Genomic DNA, 25,745 nt, shown 5'->3' with positions numbered 1-25,745 from the left:
GTGCCAAGTGTAAAGTTTGGTGGAGTGGGGATTATAGTGTGGGGTTGTTTTTCAGGGGTTGGACTTGACCCCTATGTTCCAGTGAAAGCAACTCTTAATGTTTCAGCGTACAAAGACATTTTGGACAATTTCATGCTCCCAACTTTGTGGGAACAGTTTGGGGATGGCCCCTTCCTGTTCCAACATGACTGTGCACCAGTGCACAAAGCAAGGTCCATAAAGACATAGATGAGCGAGTTTGGTGTGGAGGAACTTGACTGGCCTGACCTCACCCCGATAGAACACCTTTGGGATGAATTAGAGCAGAGACTGCAAGCCAGGCCTTCTCGTTCTACATCAGTGCCTGACCTCACAAATGCACTTCTAGAAGAATTGTCAAAAATTCCCATAAACACTCTCCTAAACCTTGAGGAAACCCTTCCCAGAAGGGTTGAAGCTGTTATAGCTGCAAAGGATGGGCCAACTCCATTTTAAACCCTATGGATTAAGAATGGGATGTCATTAAAGTTCATGTGCATGTAAAGGCAGACGTCCCAAAACTTTTGGCAACATAGTGTGCATATATTTAGTTTATTTCCTCAGACAGACGGGAATATCTGGCCTGGCATCTGAAGCATTTCTTAGAGGGTCTGTAAATAGCTGTAAATTTGAGGGGCAAATATTGGTGAATATCAGAAAGGTTATTGCTGCCCTTTGAGAAACCCTCATCACACTTTTTGACTGACAGACCTGTGTATATAAATAGAGCCGCACACGTCAAGCACTGCGGGACATGGGAGTTATTTACACACAAATACTCACATGCATTATTTACAAAAGCTGTAAGATGTAAGCTGGATCAGAAGATACAGCTGAAAGATTCCAACATTTGAGAACACCCAGGCTTGCATTGAACACACATTTGTTTCCTTGAGATGATTTATTCTGCAATTATGGTTGCTAATTTCCTCGACTTCCTTAATTCATGGATTAGCACTGTCCAGTGCATTTACAAGTATTACCTAAATAAGCAACTTTTGTAATTTTGCATTAAAGCATTACAGCGTTTAACATTTTTTTCCTGCAATTTCTGTGTAGTTTCTTTGGGGGGAAATTACAAAATGTATGAGTACACTTTTATTGCTAACTAAAAGCATGATTGAATTAGCCAAAATATTTCTTAAATGAACAAGCAAGAGGCAGAACATTGTGATTGTTATTCTACAATGTGAAATTCAATGGAATTTTTTGGGGGAATTTCTTTTTCTGAGGAATTCAGTGGGCACGGATTCCATGTGGGCATGGTGATGTGTTACATCAGAAAAGGAATGCAAGAGCTTGTTAACCATGTTTGAGGATCCCTAAAGTACTGCTTGGTCTCTGTATGTCAGTCAATGTGTTTCTCTCTCATTTCTAACATTTTTTCTCTTTTGTTGTGTGCAGGTGAATATGACCACAGACTTGGAAGGCAGCGACATGCTTGCAGAGAAGGCAGACAGGAGGGAGTTTATTGACCTGCTGACCAAGATGCTGACCATCGACGCAGACAAGAGAATAACGCCCATAGAGACACTCAACCATCCTTTTGTCACAATGACACACTTGCTGGACTTCCCACACAGCACACAGTAAGTTCAACTTCACCAACAGTTGTAAAGGTTATGTAGTTTTATCAAATATGTTACTGTGTTTAGATCGCTCATTGTGCCCTTTTTGTTTTTGCAGCGTCAAATCCTGCTTCCAGAACATGGAGATTTGCAAGCGTCGGGTGAACATGTACGACACAGTCAATCAGAGCAAGACGCCCTTTATAACACATGTAGCCCCCAGCACCTCCACCAATCTCACAATGACCTTCAACAACCAGCTTAACACTGTGCATAGCCAGGTCAGTATCCACACACACACATTTACATCTAACTAGTGACTTCCCATTACCTTTTATTGATCTTAAACAAAGTTATGATATGTAAACCAAAAATCAAGTTGTTTGTTGTTGTTGGTATAAGTTTCTGAGCTAGCTGGGTCAAAAATACTAAAAATTATAAGCTGAAATGAACAAATGGGATCAAAAAGAAAATTAGTTAATACACTGCTATAAATATTCAGAATAAATTTACTCGAATAAAGATAAATAAAATTAAATGTTATGATATAATAAATACTTAAATTATTTGTAATTTGTAAATAATAAATAAAATCTGTATTTTTGTCAATATAATAAAAAAAATTATAAGATCATAAATATTGAAATATTACAGAAAAGTGAGTAGATATTTGTAATTTGTAAGTAACTTAAAAAAATATTTTTTTTAAATATTAATCTCCAGTAAAAAAAATCCTTGAAAATATCAACAAGATAAATTCACTTGAGAAGCCAGGTAACATATTATAAGTTCATAAATATTTAAATGATTAAATATGTGTATGTTGTAAATAATTATTAATAATTACTGTAAAATAATAAGATGATGTATTGGTTAATAATTATGGTTAATAATAATAAAATAATGATATGTACTGAATACTGTGCTAAAAAGTTGTGCTTCAAACAAGAAAAATTATGTAATTAGAAGTTTAATGTAAATGAACACAAGACTTTTGTGGTATATGGACCAGTTTCTTTTTTTTTTTTGAGCAAATCATCAAGACTTCAGAACAAACTTCAACCTCACAACTACAGCCACGTCAGAACAAACACAACAACAAGCTATATGTGACAACAAAAAAAAACTTCATTTGAATTCAGTTGCTACCTAAACCCTTGCAGATCCCTAGTTCAGTTTAGATTCCCTTAAAGCTGCAGATAATTAATTACATTACATGCACAGACTCATTTGCAGTGGGACAATCCAAAGAAATTAGTGTAGCATTGGCCCATTGACCACTAACAGTATCGGATGACTTCCTTCAGTGGACAGAACACCAGTCATATCATGGGCCATTTGGGCTGTGTGTGTTTCCAGCCTCGCAGCCCACTGTCACAATGTGCTGATTAACAACATGACAGCCTCGACTTCCTGCTTGGCTTGCATTTTACTACTTTGCAGCCTTAAAGATTGCACCACTTTGTTTCCTTCTCTCCTTTTGTTTCCTCCTGTTTTGCCTCAGTGCAGTTTAGCTTCACCAGGGAGCGTTTGTCTAAACTGCTGACAGTGGGCCAGGCACGAATCCCATAATGCCTTCATTTTGAGTTCTTTGATCGGCTGAAAATGTGACTTTCCCCTTCGTATAAACATGTCTGAAGTCAAAAAGTCATACGGCTGTAATGTTATAGCATTCCGGCCTCTCTGTAACGTCATGAGAAAAACATTGTGTAGGGCATTCAGTGTGTTGGAATGGAAAGCTTGTGTAGCATTAGCCAGCTGTGAGGGTGAAGTGTTTATTTTGTGTGATGAATGCCATGGCGGCGTATTGATTAACTCTCTCCCTTGGTGCTCGTCGGCCTTGCTAAACAGGGAAAATGAAAAATGAAAAGCTCTGTACTAAATTCTCCCCATACAAACCTTAATGAAAAGTCTATAATTACTAGCAGTGGTATGAGATGAAACGGTATTCACTGCATGAAAAGTGGGATTTTCGACCCCATAAACGCCTGTATACTCCTGGAAATCTCCCTAATTTTCGGCAGTTTTCGACAATTTAGAGGCAGCGAACGTCGCGTTCGTCTGTGCCACAAATTGTCGTAAACGAACCATGACGTAGGTGGAGAGCCCCCCCCCGCTGAGAGACCGCGCGGAGGTGCGACGCCTCTAATTTGCATATGAATAGCAGCGAAACCAGAGAGTCAACGGCCAGACTTGAATTTACTCACTCACTATTGGCTGAAGCCACTACATTTAAAAAAGAAAAATCCCTCGTGATTGGTTGGCAGATCACTGCAAACCAATCATTATTGGTCCCCCTGGCTCATTATAAATGTAAACCCCAATAATAATAATAATAAATATATAATTTATGTTGTAATAATTTGTTTCATATTAATGTTATTGTGCTATGAAGTATTCATACCATCAAGGAATATATGGGAAAATTATACGGACCGTGCCGTTTGTTCAAACAAGGGGCTTCATTTATAAGCATACAGCTGTTCATTCAAAGAAAGGGCTTCATTTATAAAACACAGCGGTTTACTCAAAGAAAGAGCTTTATTGTTAAACACACAACTATGTACAGTGCAGCAGTAATGTCTCGTAATGTAAAGTTCGTCGAGCTCCAGGCTGCGAGAGCGCGGTGGCCGCACAATCCATCCAGACACCCCGTCAACAAAGCCGTCTTCCTCGTCAGACATGAGTTCAATGGCCGCGGACTTCCAAACGTCCACCTCATCCAGCACACTCTTGCTTCCAGCAACTGTAATACAATCCATAAAGACAATAAGCAACCTGAAAAATACTCACATTGACAAAAAACGGATCTAATATAATAAATCTTACCCTTTTTCTTCTTGATCGACTCCGAGCTAAACTTCGCAGTTTCAGGTTGTTTGTATCTGAAGCTCCGGCGTGTCGATTCATAATACGTCTTACAGGCAGCTGGAAAACAATGACATGAGACTGGTATTAATAAAAACAGTCACGGTAAAATTAAACAAGGAATGAGAAACACATTAGAAGTTACTTACACACAATTTCGTCGTGATCAGCGGTTAAATCTGGACTCGCGGAAATCTCTCCAAGCAGATAAGAGCTCACGGCTTCGTTATGAGGCGAGGATAGTCTGTGTAAACAAAATGTGCAGTTTTAAGCTCGGATCTATTAACGCATCCATTTCCTTATACAGCTGAATAAAAGCATATTCTTTAAATCGTAACGTTACATTACCCATGCTGTGGTTCATAGCGACTGCAGTTTGCCTCAGAGTTATGAAGACGAAGACAGCCTCCTGAAAATGAGTCCAAAAAGTTCGTCGCGTCCATGCAGAGATTGAGTTGAAGACGGTGTCCTGTCATTGTTGATCACGAAAAAGGAAAGCAGCAAAAAACATCAAAAAAATAGTTTAAAGCTCGTCTTCTACGCGTCATGGCCATGACCTCGACCTCGCACCTCATTGGACTAGGGCTCTGATATGGAACGCGCCCGGGGCCAAATCTCTTTATACGAAACGCGTGACTTGTGATTGTTTCAACCTTCAACACGCCCTGTTTTCCGCTTCACGCACAGTTTTAACATGTTAAGAAGACACATTTGAACGTGTTTCTTAACGCGCACATTCTGTACATGTCGAAGCGTAATATTTTTTTTTTTAAAGCAGACTTACCTTTAGATGTAGCCTAGGCTACATACATATTAATATAAGATATTAATTAATTGCTTAACTGACTACTGTGCTAGAGTAAAGTAGCCTAATGTTACAATGTATATTAAGTAAATGCTTAATATTATACAATTATTATAATTTATCTATATGGGTTATTGTTTGTTTTTTAAAGTTAGGCTATATATAATTTCTAAAAGTATAGGCTAATTTACACAGCACATATTTATAACTGAAAACACACACAACTTTATTCACTTTCACATAATAATGTTTTTGTAATTTGGTGTTTAGTTTGTTGTATAGTTTGTTTATACTGTTCTGTCTCTGTTTTGTTTCCAGGAACATCTGATGAGTGCTATAATAAAATGACTTCATTATATTTAAAATATGTTTTGATATTCATTTTATTTATATTATTGATATTTTATTTACCCATAAACGTGTCTTTAGGAAGCCATAAGTTATAGAGACAAGAATAACTTTTGCCATTTAAATGCCACATTCATTTACTGAGGACCCATACAGCCAATGATCATGTGTGAAAACACTTATACATAAATTGATCACTTAGAAATCAAAACTAAGGTTTGAGAAAGAAAGAATATGCATACAACAAAATATATTGTTTCATAGCAGCTTCAGTAACAAGTTCAAAACAAATTCTGCTGTAAACCGGCTCTAACAAGCCAATATAGTGTCAATATTCAGCTCAAGTGACTTCAGTGTTGATTCAGTTCAGTTGATTTCAGTTCAACTGTAAATTCCATGTTAATCTTGAGTACCTATAGAGTAGTGTTGCATCCGTCATATCTCTGTAGAGTCTTTAGTTTGATCATATTTATAACGCTGTACCGATTCTTTTCGAAAACACCCGAGCTCATGCAGGCGTGCAGAGCTAAAGAGTCACGGACACACACACACACACACACACACACACACACACTACATCATGACATTATCCCTGGATAACTTTCGATTCACTATAAATGCCACCCAGTTGTGCATTGTGTAGTTAGATATATGCAAAAACAACATTTTTGGAAATAGTTAAAATAGTTTTGCACAAAGTGTTGCTTTTGCAAGAGATGTCTGATGTTTTGTGTGTAGAGTTACAAGAAATGGAGCCATATTTTCAGAAATTGTGTGTAAGCAATTAGATAAAACTGTAAATGAATCCAGTTTATTTTAGTTCAGGACTCATAGTCCAGGTGTTAGTAATCTGTGCTTAATCTTTGTTCCAGGCAACAATTTTTTAACTCACGATTAACTAGATTAAGGCCTACTCTTGGCATAATTTAAACCCTGTCCAGGAAACCACCTCTTGAAAATCTGCATTGATAATTCATAAAATGTGGTGTGAGCTCAATTTAAATGACAATTACAGAAAAACACAATCTGACTTAACTATAAACACACAAACTTGTACTTTTCACATTTATGATTAATAGCCATTTAAAAAATCATTCACAGTGCAGGGTGGAAAAATTAATGTTGGTATGTAAACTGTATGCTTTACTTGATTTATTTGTGTGCTTTGGTTCATTGTCTTGTTGCATCACATAACCTCTCTAAAGGTTGAAGACATGAACTGCTGTCCTGTATTTTTTTATTTTTTTTACATAACATTGGTTATCGCTAATGACATACAGAGTAATTCATCTACACTGTGAGCCCGGACAAGTTGAATCTACTTAAAAAATTGGAGCAAACTGGTTGCCCTAAAAATTTAGTAATGTGTACTAAAACGAGTACATTTTACTTAAATTTAAGATAACATTTTAACTTAAACTTTAAACTTGTTTTAGTCAAAAAGATTCAGAACCTAGATAAAACTCCCCCTGCTGCTACTCTGATTTGCATTTGTGTAGCTCACAGCATCTTCATTTACATGATAAAGCCTCCCCTAGAATTAAGGGGAGGGGGGGTCATGGGGGGACAACTGCCAAGCAAGGCCCACGTCAATTTACCACAATTTACGGCAGTTTTCGGTGTTGCCTGCAAATTGCCGTGCACAGTCGTAAACCTGAAGTTTCACGGCAATCTACAGTGTCACATACTGACGAAAATCCCACTTTTCATGCAGTGATTGCTTTAGAAACAGATGAAAGTAAATAACGCTAGCCTCCAGTAAACTAACCGGTTTTGATGGTGCACCAGAATTTAAGCACGTCTTTTTTTTTTGTCTAATATTTTGTTTTTGCCCCTATCTTGGAAGAAATGACAGGCATTTTACATGGAAATGTACTTGAATGGTCATGTCTAGATGATAAACCTCTTCTACCTCCTTCTACCAAGGTTACAGATAGAGTTGGTTGAAGAGACACTCCAAATAAATAGTTTACAAATGCGGCATCTGAAGAGGGTTACCATCAAAACATGATCTATTCAGACTTGACCCTTGACCTCATGCCTTTTTTGGGGAATTTTTGTGACTTTTTATAGTACAGGAAGACATGTGAAAACAACATTTTGATGTCTGAGCATGCCCACATTTTTTTCCCCGATGTTTTGAAAGTTCTAAACAAGCACATGAGATCCTGAGTAGGCCAGACTCAAACCCAAATTTCCCACATGAGCTACAAGGCTCAAAATATTTAAGCATGTGCGCAGACCACTAAGCCATAGTTCGGACCATGACTTTTCATTTTGGAATTTCTGAACAGGCACATGGGAACTTGATTAGGCCAGACTCAAACCCACATTTCTCATATTAGCACCATGGCTCAACATATTGACTGAGCATGTGTGCCGACCACTACACCATAGCTCAGACCATTTCTTTTGGTTTTGGAAGTTCAGAACAGGCGCATGGAAACTTGTGGGTTTAAGCCTGGCCTACTAATTTTCCAAATGAGCTCCAAAGCTCGAAATATTGATGCTGGGACATGTGCACTTACTGCTAAGCCAAGGCTCTGACCTTCTTTTTTGTATTGAGCAGCCATGTACTCTCTCTGGCGATGTTACCGCACTCCTATTTTTACTTCTGGCTATATTTTTGGCTTGTGTTTTCATTATAGAGAGAGAGTGATTATGATGGAAGGACCCATACAATTCTTTTGAGAAGCACTTTCGGTTCACCATTCTAGATGGGGGAGTGGGAGTTCCCTCGTTCATCAAACCTCCTAGACGGCGCAAATTCCACATTGATAGATGAATAAACAGATGAATGTGCTGCAGTCAGGCTGGATTAAAAAGCACTGGAGGGGGAAATCTAGAGCAGAGGCTTTGAAGAACAGATTTTCTCTCCCCTCACCAGTTAGATCTGTGTGTATATTTAATCATAGCTTTAGCGCGAAGAGGGATCATTATCTGCTGCTAATGAGACTGAGCAAATTCAATGAGTTGAAGGGTCCTAGCATTGATGGAGACTGTAACACAAGAGCATTGATTGAAGCTCTCTCACCTCCTCTTTCCTCTTCCCTCACGCTCAATAAGTCATTTTATAGAACATGCCTGAACCCTAACGCTGTCTGCACATCTAATAGAGAGATTTTGTTAATATTGCAGAATAGGCTTGTGGTATCGGCTCTAAGAAATTACTTGACATCGAGCATGCTTCCTGCGCCTGCAGTTTTCATCAGCATTTTTGTTTGTACATCCATCCTGCATATTGAGAAATATTTTAAGGAGTTTGTTCATCATTTGCTATTCTTTGAAATTTTCCCTCTCATCGTTGTTCCACCCAATCCCCACACCCACTTCCTCATGCTTTTGTTTGTTTGTCTTTGTTTCTTTGTTTGTTTGATCCCATCGGTTCCTTTAGGCCACCAACCTGGCTCCCTCTTCCACCAGTGCCACCCTTTCCCTTACCAATCCTGATGTCTCCATACTAAATTACCAATCTGCACTCTACCAGCCTTCTGCTGCCCCCATGGCTGCCGTGGCCCCCAGGACCATGCCCCTCCAGCCCGGTGCGCCACAACTCTGCGCCGCCCGACCCGATCCCTTCCAGCAGGCCCTCATCGTCTGCCCACCTGGCTTCCAAGGTGAGAGCTGTTTTAGTTTATACGAAACCCTCAATGTTCTTGATATATCTTTGGCTAAGTTACATACAGTATATTAGGTTTCACTTTATTGTGATGGTCCCTTTAACATATTGTGTGGACTATACGTAACGATGCACTCAATGGAGTGTTAGTCGAGTAGTAGACTGGTAGGGTTAGGGTTAGAATAAGTTGACATGTGTGCAAACTTACTTATAGTTAGTAGAATGTCTGTTGGGGGACCATCACAATAAAGTGTAAGCAGATATTAAGAAGACAGTCTACTAATGCTCTAAGTTGCAAAGTTAAAGGGTTAGTTCACCCAAAGATGAAAATTCTGTCATTAATTACTCACCCTCATTTTGTTCCAAACCCGTAAGACCTTCATTCATCTTCGGAACACAAATGAAGATGTTTTTGATGAAATCCGAAAGCTCTCTGACCCCTCCATAGACTGCAATTTAATTACCACTTTCAATGTTAAAATAGTCCATGTGACTACAGTGGTTCAACCTTAATTTTATGATCCGACCAGAATACTTTTTGTGTGCAAAAAAACAAACAAAATAACAACTTTATTCAACAATCTCTTCTCGTCTGTGTCAGTCTCCTACGCTGTTGACGTAGTAAATACAGTGCAGTGCTTCCTAGTTCTATGGCAGAACGGTGGCTCACCATTGGCTAGCTCCTGCGTCAGAATCACATGCATGCTTCGGCCAATGGTAAGCCGCCGTTCTGGAAGCGCTGCACTACGTCAATGCCGTAAGAGCCTGACAGACTCGAGAAATTGTTGAATAAAGTCGTTTTTTAAATTTTTTTGTTTTGTTTTTTTTTGTGCACAAAAAGTTTAGACTGGGTAAACCCAGCCTGATCTGCCGGCGATTTGATTTCGCCCTGCAGCTCAGTCTGGAAAACCCATACATTCATTTCTACTGCTTCTGTTACACTTTTGCGGGAACCAATCACAGACTGGCTTATCCACCTGGCGCGCTATTGGCGGGTTTAATACGATGACGGATAGAGAAGCGATGGGTCGTTGCCCGTTGAATCAAGCCTCTTGTGGTCTGATTGGTTGAAGGACTATCCAATTGTGTACAGAGTCATTTGAATTATGCAGTAGAAAAGACATAGCAGACTCCCCAGACGAATATTCAAATTTAAATTGAGTGTAGTCTGGTTATAGCCAGACAACAAAAAGTTTTCTCATCTCTTAAAATTAAGGTTGAACCAACCATGGACTATTTTACCGATGTCTTTACTATATTTCTGGATCCTGAAAATGGTCATTTAAATTTTTGTCTATGTCTCATTTACACAAAAATTACAATTCTGCCTTATTTACTTACCCTAATATCTTTCTGAACTAGTTTGCTGTTATTTTTTTCTGTTTTTAAAAAATCTTTACATTTTACATATAACAACAGTTTATTGTATCTAGATCAGACAAATAGGACAAAAATATAACATTAAAGTGTCAAAAAAGTGGTCCACACAACTAGTGCACTACATTCCAATGCCTTTTAAACCATACAATAGATTTATGTGATGAACAGACAAAAATTTACGTTGTTATACACTGATGATATTTCACTGACACTTGCTTCCAGATTCAAGGATGAGAAGTGGAAATTTCAGTTATCATACGGCTAGAAAATACACTGCACAATTTCTGAAGGATCATGTGACACTGAAGATAAGAGTAATGGCTTCTGAAAAATTCTGAATATGTTTTAAACATATTAAAATAGAAAATAGTCATTTTAAATTGTAACAATATTTCACAATATTACTGTTTTTACTGTATTTCTGATCAAATAAATGCATTCTTGTTGAGCCTAAGGGAGTTATTTTAAAAACCTTTGAACGGTAGTGTAGTTGAATGGGCTACTTTTATGATGTGGTGTTTTATGTGGTCGTTGTATTGGGAGATCTGCGTAAAAAATCTTCTAAAAGTCATACAGTAAAATTACGAAATTAGTAAATAATGACAGAAGTTTAATTTCTGGTTAAAGGGTTAGTTCACCCAAAAATGAAAATTCTGTCAGTAATTACTCACCCTCATGTTGTTCCAACCATGTAAGACCTTCGTTCATCTTCGGAACATAATTTAGTATATTTTTGATGAAATCTGAGAGCTGTCTCACTCCTCCATAGGCTTTCAGAGGGAATGAAACTTGATGGCCCAGAATAGTAAGTAAAAACGTCATTTAAGGAGTCCAAATGACTACAGTGGCTCTGTATTAAGTCTATCATGCGACGAAAATACTTTTTGAGCGGAAAAACAACAAAAATAACGACTTTATCCCACTATTATTGTTGTTCAATTTGAGCCTCTGACGAGAGTTCGCGGGAGTGCCACGACGCATGCGCGAGAACTGAGATTACGGCGTTCTGCAGCCAGTAACAAGTAGTAGTAGAAGAAGAACGCCGTAATCTCAGTTCTCGCGCATGCGTCGTGGCACTCCCGCAAACTCTCGTCAGAAAGTATTTTCGTCGCATGATAGACTTAATACAGAGCCACTGTAGTCATTTGGACTCCTTAAATGACGTTTTTACTTACTATTCTGGGCCATCAAGTTTCATTCCCTCTGAAAGCCTATGGAGGAGTGAGACAGCTCTCAGATTTCATCAAAAATATACTAAATTATGTTCCGAAGATGAACGAAGGTCTTACATGGTTGGAACAACATGAGGGTGAGTAATTACTGACAGAATTTTCATTTTTGGGTGAACTAACCCTTTAAGCTATCTAACTATGTTTACCTTGTTATTTATTCCCAGGTTTGCAAGCATCACCCTCTAAACACACTGGTTACTCAGTGCGGATGGAGAATGCAGTTCCCATAGTAACACAGGCCCCTGGTGCCCAGCCTCTACAGATCCAGCCAGGCCTTCTGACACAGGTATAGCCAGAAATTGCCCCCATTGCCATAGCAATACAATGCCACATTTTATAAACTAATTAAACCCCTTAGCCTTTCCCAAATTCTCAATTACATCCAAGTTTGGCTCCAACGAAGAGCAATTAGCATGACCTACTTTGTTTTAATGATAAAAGTATAATTCACTTTCCCTTTTAACAAAATCAAGAAGACTCTCATGTCATGGCAAATAGATGAATTTATCTGAGTATGCTCTGCTGTGTATCAACTGGAGTGACCTGCCTTTCCCCTGCCAGAGATTTTACCCCACTGATGGTTTGCTTTCCTGCTCCCACTAAGGTCCAGGGAACTCTGCTCCTTTCCTGGAGTTAGAGGAAGTCACGCTTTGATGAGCAAGCGTGAGGTTGGCTTTAAATGAGGTCTGTGAATGCTGAGGGATTTGTCTACCCTCTGGAGCCGCAAGGAAGGGCCCAGACGGCTTTTAAATTTGAGACAGGGTGGCGAGGTTCAGAGACGTTTAGCTAATTTGTAATTTATCCTCAACATTTTTCAGTATTGCTGAGCTGAGCTCTAGCTGCCGTTTGAAGACTTTACTCTTCTGCTTAAAGGAATAGTTCGGCCGAAAATTTAAATTATTTACTCACACTCATCTCTTTTCAAACCTGTGTGACTTTCTTTCTTCTGTGAAACATAAAAGGTGAAATTTTGAGCAATGTTCTGGCCACAATTTTAAATGTAAAGGTGCAGTTTGTGAATTTTAGCGGCATCTAGCAGTGAGGTTGTGAATTGTATCCTCCAACGCTCACCCCTCCTTTTTGAGCACATAGAGAAGCGACGGGGGCCGACACAGGACAAAAATGTTGTTGTCGGAGAGAGCAGAGAGTGACTAGTGCTCTGTAGAGCAGTTTGTTCGTTTAGGGCTACTGTAGAAACATGGTGGGTCGCAAAATGGCAACTTCACTGTAAGGGGACCCGTGGTGTATGTAGATAGAAATGGCTCATTCTAAGGTAATAAAACATAACGGTTAATTATGTAAAGTCTTTATACTCCACTGAAAACATAGTTATGAATATTATATTGCATTTCTGTCAATAGATCCTCATAAATACTACACACTGCACCTTTAATAAAAGTGAAGGAAGACGGGCTGTGAAGCTCCAAAATGACAAAATAAAGAATAAAGAAAAGTAGTCCATATGTGCTATTTTACAAATATTCTGAAGCGATGTGTGAGGAATAGACTGAAATTTAAGGTGATATTTACTGAAGCTCTTGAAATCTATTCTAGAAGTAGCAATACCCAATTTGTGGATGAATTATTATTTTGAATCATATTTAAATTTTGATCTGTCTATCACACAAAGCTATAATATGACTTTAGAAAACTTGAAATCTGGCGCACACGTCATATGTACCACTCTTATGATACTTTTTTTTTTACAATGTTTTTGCAGTCTCCATTCAGCTTTATTCCACAGAAAAAAAAGAAAATCAAGTTTCAAACAACATGGCAATGACTAAATGATGCAGATTTTTGATTTTGTTTTTGGTGAACTATTCCTTTAAATGAATTCTACTGATGCTGAGAAAGCTGCAAGGCAGGGTGTCGAGGTTCACAACTGTTTAGCTAATTGTAATTCGTCGACAACCTTTTTCAGTATTGCTGAGCTTTGCTTGTGTCGCTGTTTCATGACGGTGCTCTATTGCTTAAGTGCTTTACTGCGTCTTTATTCCTCCTCACGTTTAAGAAAGCCTGTGCATAAAGTCAACGGGTGATAATCGGAGCACTGCATTGGGAAAGGCAGTTTCTCCAGAGAGATTTTGGGGATGCTTGTTCATCATTTCTCCAGGGCCTCAACCGCCCATTCTCCCCCCTTCAACCCAATCAGCTAGACCACATCGCTCCTGGTGCCAGTGGAGCGGGATTCTAGAAGGCCTCGGCTTTTATCTGGAACAGGAATGCAGAAAATGCAAAAACAATTGGCGAGAGAGCGGCGGTGCTTTCAGAGCCCTGGGGGTGACAAAAGGCTTTCACCCCGCGAGGGCAGAAAAGCTGTTATGGGGGGTAGCCGCAGAGATGGCCTTGCATGGAAAACTCTACTCTTATCTGGGTTAGCGTTCCAGGCCAGACGGCACAATTACACAACCCAACCCAAAGTGAGAAATGAGGATGCAAAGTGTCAAGAATGTAGGCAAAGGGCTTTGAGGACATGGTTCTGATTAAATGATTTGTGTCATGGGTGGAAGAAGTATGTAGAGGTGTTGACACATACTCAAAGTATACACTTTTAGGCAAAGTAAGTGTCAAATAAAAAACTTTCCAGTTTAAGCTGTAATTTATATACACTGTAAGCTGTATATTTATATATATTATTATTAAAGCACTTCAAAATTAAAACAAATGGCAATGATGAGCTGAATATAGTTTGAGAGTAACTTTGTTAACGCTCAAATAATGCCAATCCCATGCACTATTGTGATAAAGTTGACCTTAAATTGCCAGAATTCCTGAAAAATGCCCAGATTCATACCGCTCACAATGCTAAATGTGTTATCACAGCCTTTTAAACATCGTAAAAGCATTTTTTCACTTTTTTCCCCTATCACTCCTCCTTTTGTGCAAGTGCTGTGGCCCATACAGATGGGCCGGTAAATAGATGTGCAAAGGGTATTAAAGAAACAATTCATTAGTTGTACATTAAACTGCTAATCAATAAAGCTGCATTAAACTATTAGAGCTGCAGGCACTCTTCTTCAAGCTCACGTCTCTGGGCAAATTATGCCTGGCACTCCTCGCTCTCCTCACCCCCCATACAAAACAGCTCCTCACAAAGCCTTTGAATGGGGCCCCTGAATTTAATTAAAGTCAGAGCTGATTTGGAAAATGTCTCGCACATCAGCACACTGCCTGGGAGATGCCACATCTCTTTATTAAGGCAGGGTCTTATCTTTTTTATAGGCAGGAGCCAAGGCCGTATGCAGTATGCAGGGCCCGATCTCAGGCCCTCATCTAGATACTGGTGCCAAGGAATCAAGGGAGAGACATGAATGAAGTTCCAACGAAAGTGGCACAAGCTTTTTGATATTCCACAGGGAGCTCTTTTATGTTGTCCATAATTTGCTTCTTCAAAGCCGTCCTGCTCACATCTTCATTTTCAGACCAAGAGAATAATTAGTATAGAAGATGGATGCGTTATAAAATTGGTCATAATGTATCTCTTCTGTATACATTTTGTTAGAACAATTTTACACTGCAAAAAAAAATATTTTCTTACTTGGTATATTTGTGTTTTCCAGTACAAATATCTAAATTTAAATCACCATAGATTTACATGAGAAGCAAAATAAATCAAAATGAAGTGAGTTTATGCTTAAAACAAGACATATACGTGGTCAAAAAAGTATTTTCTTTCCTCTGTTTAAGTTTATTTTTCTGACCCCATTGGCAGATATTTTTCTTGTTTTAAGCATTAACTCAATTTGATACATTTTTCAGAAAACTAAATTGAATATATTAAATCATTGTGCATTTCCAGTAAATGTATCTTGATATATCTAAATATCTGTACTGGAAAACATGACAAAAATACAAAGTAAGGAAATCATTTTTTTGTCAGTATGTGATGTCTCCAGGCCCAAACGCTGACTCTACTGTGTCTTGAATAACTAAATGACCCCTTTCCTTTGGTGGTTGTTTGGCACAGTTTATCACTTACTAGCGGTCATTTCTCTAAATAGCCATATCCTTTTTCTCCTCTCTCTAAATATGTGGGTGCAGTACCCTGGCCTGTTTAGCTGCGCTGCAACCCTGCGATTTGATGTGCCGGGTTACGGGGTCTTTACACTGACGGCAATTAAATAGCACGAGGTCACTGAGTCTGTGTGCTGTTGGTTGCTAGTAGCCATCATATCCTACTTGACTGTAGTGTCCAACTATATTGGATCACATGTGCTCTACTATCTGTAGGTTTTTGACCTTCTGCTGGAGATGTACCTCACTTCTTTGGTGCTAACCCTCTGTTTTCCTTCCATCCTGACCTTGCAGCAGGCCTGGCCGTCTGGTACTCAACAGATTCTCCTTCCACCAGCGTGGCAGCAGCTCACACACACTTCAGTGCAACACGCCACCGTCATCCCCGACTCCATGACCAGCTCGCAGCCTCTGGCCAACTGGAGGTGAGTTGACACCAAATCATTTTGACTGCCCTTTTGTCTGACCATTGGCAAATGGGGTGTTCGAGAAACCACCATTTTTGCAATAGATTGCAACAGTTCCCGCCCACTTTATTAGCTGCCTGGATTCCTTAAAAGGTTTAACCCAAAAATAAAAATTCTGTCATCATTTAGTCACCCTCAAGTTGTTCCAAACCTGTATGGATTTCTTTCTTCTGCTGAACACAAAATAAGATATTTGGAAGAATGTTTGTAACCAAGCAGATTGAGTAGTATTGAATAGTATTTTTTTCCCCACCATGGTAGGCAATGGCTGCCGAGATCTGCTTGGTTACAAACATTCTTCCAAATATCTTCTTTTGTGTTCAGCAGAAGAAAGAAATTCATACAGGTTTGGAACAACTTGAGAAATGGTGAAATACTAATTTGAGTATTTACTAAAATACTCATGGCGACTAAAATACTCATGGTGACTAAATGATGACAGAATTTTCATTTTTGGGTGAACTATCCCTTTAAGTATTTTCCGCATACATTTTTTACATAGGGATTTGTTGTTAAAAAAAGTCTTTGTTTAAGAGTTTTAAGCCATGAACCAAAACCAACAAGTCAGGAGGTGAATCACAACATTACAACAAAGTTTGAAGATTAGACAAAAAGACTAAGGTACAACACCGTGTACTTAATGGCTTTAATAAGGGAAAGAACTACAATCCCATGATGCACTGCAAATTAATAAAAAAATTGAGAAACATAAAACTTTGATGTTTGTTAAATTTATAGATGAGAGAGAGATTTTGTTTATTACAAAATATGCATATTTTCATGTTTTTTCAAAATATGGAAATACTTTAAATAAGCAAATATTTTAGTAGGGAGACTTACTACCATGTATTTCGCAATATTTCATTGTAGTGGCTGGGTGCTAAACTGTAAAAAATGTGATTGTCGCAATTATCTGATTGGTGGAGATTTCTCTGCAAAATCATAGGTAATGTTGTTTTTCACCAAGAATTCCAGTGTTGAACATAGTTATTTTAAAAAATCATTCTAAATAATGCCGGCTGAATACTTCAACAAAAGCATTTACCATTGATTAACAACCTTGTAGCTCAGAGTTGGCCTGTCTTTAAAGGTTTATAAGTTATCATTCAAAATCCATTCCCTGTGGAGAAAATGTGATTTTTACTTCTGGAACCCAACTGTTTCACTCTATTTCGTTGAGATGTTGGTGCCACAGAAGCTTTCATTTTTCGTTTCTTTTATTTAGCTGAGCAGATCTGGTAAAATGTCATCATGTTTAAAAGGGGTTCCATTAGTATATCAAAACCAATTATATCCTCACGAAAACACAACTTATACCGTGCTGATTATAAACAGGTCATGTGGAACTCAACCCATCTGTTTTTACGATATCAAGACTGGTGATCCATATATTTCACGGTAGTTCAGTACCGCAACACTGGGTTTTAATAATCTCCTAGATTATTAACTAAGCAGATTGAATTATCTAGGTTGCTTAGTCTGCAAATGCACCTACAAAGCCAACATGCCTTTGAATAATTCATTTGGAATGAAGGAAGAGAATATTTTAAGACTGAGACTCATTATATTCTGGATTCGTTTAAAATTCATGTTGGTTTCTTGTATTAGAACAGTGAGTGCAGGAGCGTGTCTATGGCTAGGTCAGGGTAATGGAGTCCGGTCGTGCTGACCTGCAGGATGTGAACGTATTACAGATGAATGTGTGCTGATATCTGCAGATCATCACATCAGCGCCTTAAGCTCAGCCTGGAGGGCTCGGTAGTCCCAGTCCGGTTGGAAAAGTGTCGCACTTTTACTGCAGAGATCCTCCTCTGAGATCTATTGCTGTTCTCTGCTCTTCTGCTATTTGCTGCAGTCACTGCTGCCCCCTCTGGCCAAATGTTGCATTGCATTTATTCTTCAGTTGTATACAGTTGGAGTTTTAGGATTGTGGAAGATGGCACAGATATCTAAATTCTAGTTACTAAAAAAGTAACTTAAAGTATTTAAATCCGAGTAGTGCTATAGTATCAAATTATTTTTAAAAAAAATTGTTGGTGACCATTGCATCTGAAATATTGAAATTTGTTTTATTTGTAGAATTATTTTTGTTCTCCAGCAGAGATTTTTACACTACAAAAATTATATTTTTAATCATTATATCAGTTTGATGTGACATTGAAAGATTTAAATATTGGCCTACAGTAAATTCATATAAAATGCTAAAATAAAAATATTTTTAGGGAATGTATCTTGAATAAATGATTAATATATAAAAATTCATTACTATTTTTAGGTATCTAGAGCAAAATGGAATGCACTAAATACAAAGCAATATTTTGTATTAAGTAAAAAATAAATTTTAAAAGCAAAATTGAAGTAGACTTTCAGTAAGTGTATTTTGTCGCATTCTATTACATATTGTTCATCTGGATTAAGCATATCATATTATCTTGCTTGTCAGGTAAATTTGTCTTGCTGAAAGAATGTTTAGAAGTTTTTATTTGGAAAGCAAGACGTTATTGATTAAACAGATTATTTTAGATTAATATTAATATAGATTAATATACACTACTGTTCAAAAGTTTGGTGTCAGGAATCATTTTTTTAAAGAAATTAATACTTATTCCGCAAGGATGCATTAAAGTGACAGTAAATATGTTTCTTGAGCAGCAAATCAGCACATTATCATGTGACACTAAAAAAACGCTCAAAATCCAGCTTTAACATCACAGGAATAAATTGCACTTTAAAATATTTTATAATAGAAACAGACATTTTTAAATTTGCAATGTTTCATAATAATACTCTGTTTTACTGTATTTGTGATCTTATAAATGCAGCCTAGGTGAGCATAAGAGACTTCTTTCAAAAACATTACCGATTGGTAGTGTACTCTTTGTAGGGCATGCTTCAATTATGCTTGTTTTGTTTCAGGAATTCACATCCCCATGGCAGCCATTACAATCCCATTATGCAACAGCCAGCCTTACTGGCAGGTCACGTCACCCTGCCCTCTCAGCAACCTCTCAACGTGGGTGTGGCTCATGTCATGAGACAGCCATCAAACAACAGCTCCACCTCCAAAAAGAACAAGCAGCACCAGATGAACAACAGGTCAGAAACCACAGTACTCCTATATGTTGGTATTTCAATGGTACCTCAATGAAGGCCATGGTATAATATAAAAAAACCCCATTATTTTGCACATTTTTATGTCTGAAATGAACTTGGGTTTTATTCTTTCTTAGGAACATGTCGTCATACGACGTGCCCTCCACCCAGCCGGTGACGTCACCACAGCGCTCCAAACGAGTGAAGGAGAACACCCCTCCTCGGTGCGCTGTGGTTCAGAACGGCCCGTCTTCAAACTGTGCCCCATCACAGACCTGTGGAGGTGGTGGAGGAGGGGGATGGGGGGGCGAGCAGGCATGTAGCACCACTCGAGACCACCACGGTCAACACAACCCGCCGCGTCAAACCATCGTCATCCCCGACACTCCCAGCCCAGCTGTCAGCATCATCACCATCAGCAGCGACACAGACGAGGAGGACGACCTCAAACAGCCCACTAACACCAGGTCAGAAAAATGGGACGAGCGATACACATTAGTTCTGTAATATGACATACTTTTGAGCGAATGTGGGAAATGATTTAGGACAGGACTTGATTGTATCCTTCACGATTTGATTGTGTTAATGTTAGGGTGTAATATTGGTTAACATTTTTCTCTCCCTATGCGTGCTTGGTTGTCAAAATCATTTCAGAGGTGAAGAAAGTTGTTAAATTTTGATGAAAAAATTCTGTGGAATAACTGATGAATATTGCTCAATAAGGCCTGGGGCATTTGTTGATCTTTAAAAAAAAAAAAAACGTAAAATGTCTATTCAGCTCAGGGAAAATACTAGATAATGCTTTGGAAATGAATTTGGTGGTCTTGGGAGTTGAATAAATATTACATTGTGAAGCATCATTACACAAAACAATGCTTGAATCACTTGCATATTATATCGTTTTTATTTTCAATGAACCTGTTTTGCCTTCTCGCAGCACGTCATCTAAACAGAGGAAGAATGTCATCAGTTGCGTGACGGTCCATGATTCCCCTGACTCTGACTCCAGCAATACCAGCCCTTACGCTGTGGAGTCCCGGCCTAATGGCCCCAACGCCAACAGCTACGACTCCAAAGGGGCTGTCCTGGACAACTACAGCAACGGGAACCCCCGCACCATCATCATCCCCCCGCTGAAGAGTCAGACCAGCGAGAATCTGGGAGAGTGTGATAGACTCTTGCCTGGTGAGACAGGGGAAGGGCTGATAAGATGACAGAGAAAAAGGGGCATCTGGCAGGGCCTGAATCAAGCATCAATTTAAAGTGACAATTCACTGACAGCCTCTGATATGCGATGTTGATTTATTTAGCAGATGTATGTGCCATTTCAAAAGCTATAGATAGAAAAACTATTTATAGAGGTAATTCAAACAACTCGGATCTGTTAACATTTGTCAGAAGAATATTTTATTACAATGAAAGCTCAAGTGTAATGAGCACTATTCTTTTAAAAACATTATTATGCAGCGTTCGGAAATACTTTATTCTAGTTGGTCAACCGCAGCATTCTGCAGTCAAATAAAAAATTTTATAAGGACCGCTAAATTAAAAATTGCTCCAGGCAAAATAATTCCTAATTAGCTGTGCTAATTTATTTATTTAACACAATATAATTTTTTTTTAAATTCTAAATAATTTTAATTTATTCATTTATTTAATGCAATATAACGAATATATAAAAAAAATCCAAATTATTGTTTTATTGTTATTATTATTATTTTCCGCAATAAGTCAGTCAATGTATTTATTTAAAATAAGTAATATTTCCAACAATTTTCCAAATGTAGTTATTTATTTAGTTTCACACACACACACACACACACACACACACACACACACACACACACACACACACACACACACACACACACACACACACACACACACACACACACACACACACACACACACACACACACACACACACACACACACACACACACACATATATATTATATATATATATATATATATATAAAAACTAATATTTTATTTCAATGAAAGCTCAAGCGTAATGAGCACTATTCTTTTAAAAACATTATTATGCAGCGCTCGGAAATACTTTATTCTAATTGGTCAACCGCAGCATTCTGCAGTCAAAAAACATTTTTTATAAGGACCGCTAAAATAAAAATTGCTCCAGGCAAATTAATTCCTACATAGCTGTGCTAATTTATTTATTCAACACAATTAAAAAAAAAAATTAAATTCTAAATCATTTTAATTTATTTAACACAATATAACCAATATAAAAATCCTAATTATTATTATATTTTTATTATTATTATTATTATTTTCAGCATTAAGTCAGTCAATGTTTTTATTTAAAATAAGTAATATTTCCAACAATCTTCCAAATGTATTTATTTTTATTTATTTATTGTGTGTGTGTGTGTGAGTGTGTGTGAAATATTTTCAATATTTTTTTCAAAATATTTTAATTTTTTTCAATTTTAATGAATTTATTTTGCATAATATAATAAATATTTCCAACAATTTTCCAAATGTATTTATTTATTTAACATGTCACCAATATTTCCCCCAAATTCCTAATTTATTTATTTGTTACAATAATCAATATGTCCAACACAAATGTATAAATTTTTTGATTTATTTATTTAATTCAGTAAATAGCCATGTAATAATTGGGATACAGCCAGTATTGTATTGTTGTTAATTATAAAAAATTTTATAACATTAATTCCAACAGACATGGTGAACCACCAAAACTCCACCTACAAGTTTAAAATCTCCAATGGGGGCTTGTCTGGCAACAACCACTTGTCGGGAGGCATGGCTGGAGGCGGATCATACCGGCAGCAGCGCACGGGGCCACACCCCTTTCAGCAGCAGCCTCTAAATCTCAGCCAGGTATTACAGTCAAGCATTTCATATCTGCTTTCATAGTTCCTATATTTATCCACAAAAGTAATATGATGATATTACCCTGTGTAGGCTCAGCAGCACATGGCAGTTGAGCGCAACGGAGGTCACCGGCGTCAGCAGGCCTACATCACCCCCACAATGGCCACCCAGGCTCAGTATTCCTTCCACAACAGCCCCACTCACACAGCTAATGTTCATCCCCACTTGGCCGCTCCTCATCTGCCCGGGCAACCACACCTCTACACCTACACTGCCCCCACAGCCCTGGGCTCCACCGGTACGGTGGCCCACCTGGTCGCTTCGCAGGGTTCGGCCCGTCACGCAGTCCAGCACGCCAGCTACCCGCCGGGCATCGTCCACCAGGTGCCTGTCAGCATGGGCCACCGCGTGCTGCCCTCGCCCACCCTGCACCACAGCCAGTACCAAGCCCAATTTGCGCACCAGACCTACATCAGCGCTTCTCCTGCCTCCACTGTCTACACTGGATACCCGCTGAGCCCCACCAAGATGAACCAGTACCCTTACCTCTAAAGCTGAAACACTGGAGCCCAGCCAATCGCTGCTTACCATTTCTACCCTCATCCCACCTAGAGACAGAGAGACATGCTGAAGCCTATCAACCCTTAACCCCATCCCCTTGTTCCTTTCATGCTTAAACTTGAAGACAATGAAGATGCCGATGGATAGAGGAAGTGTACTCTCAGAGGGAACAGAAGGGTACTGAGGCGCTTTCTTTTTAGATGAGTTTTATTTTGCCCTCTCAAAAGGGCCAGTTAACAATTTCTTTTGTGATCTGGAGGTTTTGTTTCTTTTAAAACAGAAGTCGAAGAAGGAGTTCTTGCTTTTGTTAGTTTCTTTTACAACAGGCCGTTTGGGAGAGACAGAGTTTCGCTCGGCGGAGATTTTGTTTGCTTTTCCCTTTTTAAAAAAAAAAAGAAATCATTCACCGACTGTTGAGTCGAGGTCACGACGTGGATGTTTTGAATTCCTACGAGAATTTTTTTGGGATAAGGTGAAATACGGATATCTGCTGCTCTTCAAAGAAAAAAAAAAAACATAACGATGGCCTTGAACTGTCTTAAACGTTTCCAAATTACCTGCGGCGAACGGTATTGTGCATACTCCGCCGCGCTCTCCGACAAAAACACCTGGAGGAATCTTCTGGAAATAGGACGACTAAACTTTCTAGTGTATTTATAGACTTTTCTTTGTTTGTGTTCACATTTAGGAAAAAAAAAAATGTTTGTCATACCGTAGAACATTAGCTGGGCCCCTCTTTGTAGAATGTAGCAGTCTGCACCCATTGATTTAATGAAGAACCTTTCTTATACCAATAGATTCTTGTTTTTCCTCTTTCAATGTGATTGCACAAAGTGGTTACAATAACATAGGCATGTTCAACATGGTAGTCGGTCGTGCGTTTGCGTGCATGTGTGCGCTCAGCACATCTGTGCGACGTATTCCTCCACAGTCTTAGGTTTATCATTGTTACCTCGTAGTGCCTTACATATATTACGACAGTTTACTTGGCTGGAAACCCTCTAGAACCAGATGCTAGTCAGAGAGTTGGCTCCTAGGTTGAACATCTTCATCCGAGCTGTTTCGTGTGGTTTTATTTTTAAGTTCCAGGTTGAAGCATTAGCCCTAAACGTTATTTAAACGCTTCTCGTTTAGCGTGCATGAGATCTTTTACATTTAAAGATACTTGCCTGGGGTAATGAACCAAAGTTGTCATTTAAAGATAAGTAACTTTTGTTCTGGATAGTGGATATAATTATATATAGCGTATTTACTGTACATACCGTAGCTATGCGTTTTAGTCGCCTTGCAATCGATGCGATGTCACTGATTTAAGGCTGTATATGTCGTAAAAGGGAGACTAAATGAATATTTCATGGGAGAAGCCAAGTATCGTTCAATCAGTTGGAGAATGGGCTGCACAGTTTGTTTCAAATTAAATAAAACACACCAGGTCTGAAGAGGTTGTCTGTTTATGGAAGGCTGGACTTGGTTCAGAAACCTGGGAGGGTTCGAGAAGGAGAGTCTTGTGAGGCGTAGGAAAGACTGAGGTGCTTGTGGATTTTGATGGGAGTTGTTGGGAAAGCGAGAGGGAGAGGGCAAATTCCACATTTTTAATGAGAATAGCATGTTGGCTTTGAGCACGTTGGTGGATGCCGAAGGAAGCCGTGCAGCCCGACTGCACACCACACTCTGATTTAAGCGTTCGTTCGAGGTTCTACGAAGGTCTGTGGGGTTTTTATTCTCACGTACACTCTGGGGTTTCGTTGCATGAGGATATCTGCAACAACATGCACCGGAAATCTAAATCGGCTTTGTCTTACCATAGGAATCACTAACGTCCTGTCAGTAAAGAGGTAATGAAAGTGTAGAAAACTGTGGGCCAATGCTTGTCTTTTTGCTGCTTAATTTAACGTTAATATGCTAGCCAATCGTTCACATTGTGTCCTAACCATGTGCTCTGTAATAAACCAATTAAAAAGACAAGGAAAGTTTATATAGACTTTTATATACCCTACCATTGAAATGTTTGGGGTCAGTAAGATTTTGCTAAGAAATTAATATTTTTATTCAGCCAAGATGCATTACATTGACCAGAAGTTATAGTAAAAAAAATATTATAATACTATAATACAATTTTAAATAAATGCCTTTCTTTTAAACTTTATATATTTTTTTAAAAATCACAGTTTCCACAAATATATTAAGCAGAATGTTTCAACATTGTTAATAATAAAATAAATGTTTATTGAGAAGCAAATAAGCATAATATAATTATTTCTGGATGATCATGTGACACTGAAGACTGGAGTAATAATGCTGCAAATTCAGCATTATTAAATTAGATGAAATATATTAGAATAGAAATTAGTTCTTTAAAAATGTAATAATTTTTCACAATATTTGACTGTATTTTTAATTAAGTAAATGCAGCCTTAGTGAGCATAAAACATAACAAAAATCTTACCAACCCCAAACTAAAAGGAAGCAAAAAAAAAAACTAAAAATTAACTTCGTTTTTATAATCGTTTAAGTATGGCAACGAAGGACTTCAAAATAATAACAAAATAATGAATGAATTAAAATTAATAAAAAGGAAAGGAATTTAGTATTTTGCGCAACAGGACATTTTTTCGTAGGCTATCTCTGCGATGATGCGCTAGGTAGCCCTGCCCAAAGTGAAATCTCATTGGTCCAAAATTATCCGCATAGCTTTATGCTAAACATCAGACATGTTCTGGTTGTCTGTGATAATGTGGCGGTTATGCGCCTGGTTAGGACACAGTGTTAGTTTTGTTTTTATATCTTCTGATGGGCACATGCTGATGGAGTATCAAATGTATCCCTTTCTGCCCTCACGTCACGCCTCAACACTTGCATTTGAAGTAGTTTTTACTTTGAGATGTTTCTATTTTATTGTTTTAC

General features: G+C 38.3%; 1 protein-coding gene and 1 long non-coding RNA gene across 3 annotated transcripts in view; one reads left to right on the top strand and one right to left on the bottom strand.

The window, feature by feature from the left end:
• The window catches only part of hipk2 (homeodomain interacting protein kinase 2), a 133,900-nt gene extending 108,505 nt beyond the window's left edge, over positions 1-25,395 (top strand). The window contains exons 6-15 of one of the 2 annotated variants that reach the window (XM_079825759.1): positions 1,423-1,607; positions 1,705-1,867; positions 9,095-9,224; positions 12,003-12,124; positions 16,150-16,280; positions 19,239-19,418; positions 19,553-19,882; positions 20,353-20,600; positions 22,126-22,286; positions 22,371-25,395. In XM_079825759.1, the coding sequence (XP_079681885.1) occupies positions 1,423-1,607; positions 1,705-1,867; positions 9,095-9,224; positions 12,003-12,124; positions 16,150-16,280; positions 19,239-19,418; positions 19,553-19,882; positions 20,353-20,600; positions 22,126-22,286; positions 22,371-22,832 (2,112 nt within the window). In that variant the 3' untranslated portion in view covers positions 22,833-25,395. Of the gene's footprint in view, positions 1-1,422; positions 1,608-1,704; positions 1,868-9,001; positions 9,225-12,002; positions 12,125-16,149; positions 16,281-19,238; positions 19,419-19,552; positions 19,883-20,352; positions 20,601-22,125; positions 22,287-22,370 lie in introns of both variants that reach the window. The other variant, XM_079825758.1, reaches the window with a different exon arrangement.
• LOC307131817 lies at positions 4,113-4,698 on the bottom strand. Its single transcript, XR_013817233.1, has 3 exons — positions 4,604-4,698; positions 4,416-4,514; positions 4,113-4,332 (listed from the first exon to the last, which is right to left on the bottom strand). It is a non-coding gene; the product is annotated as an uncharacterized lncRNA (long non-coding RNA).
• Positions 25,396-25,745: the final 350 nt, after the last annotated feature.

Source organism: Gobio gobio, assembly GCF_949357685.1.
Source record: "Gobio gobio genome assembly, chromosome: 9".
Lineage (NCBI taxonomy): Eukaryota > Metazoa > Chordata > Actinopteri > Cypriniformes > Gobionidae > Gobio > Gobio gobio.
This window is presented reverse-complemented; position numbering and strand designations above follow the sequence as displayed.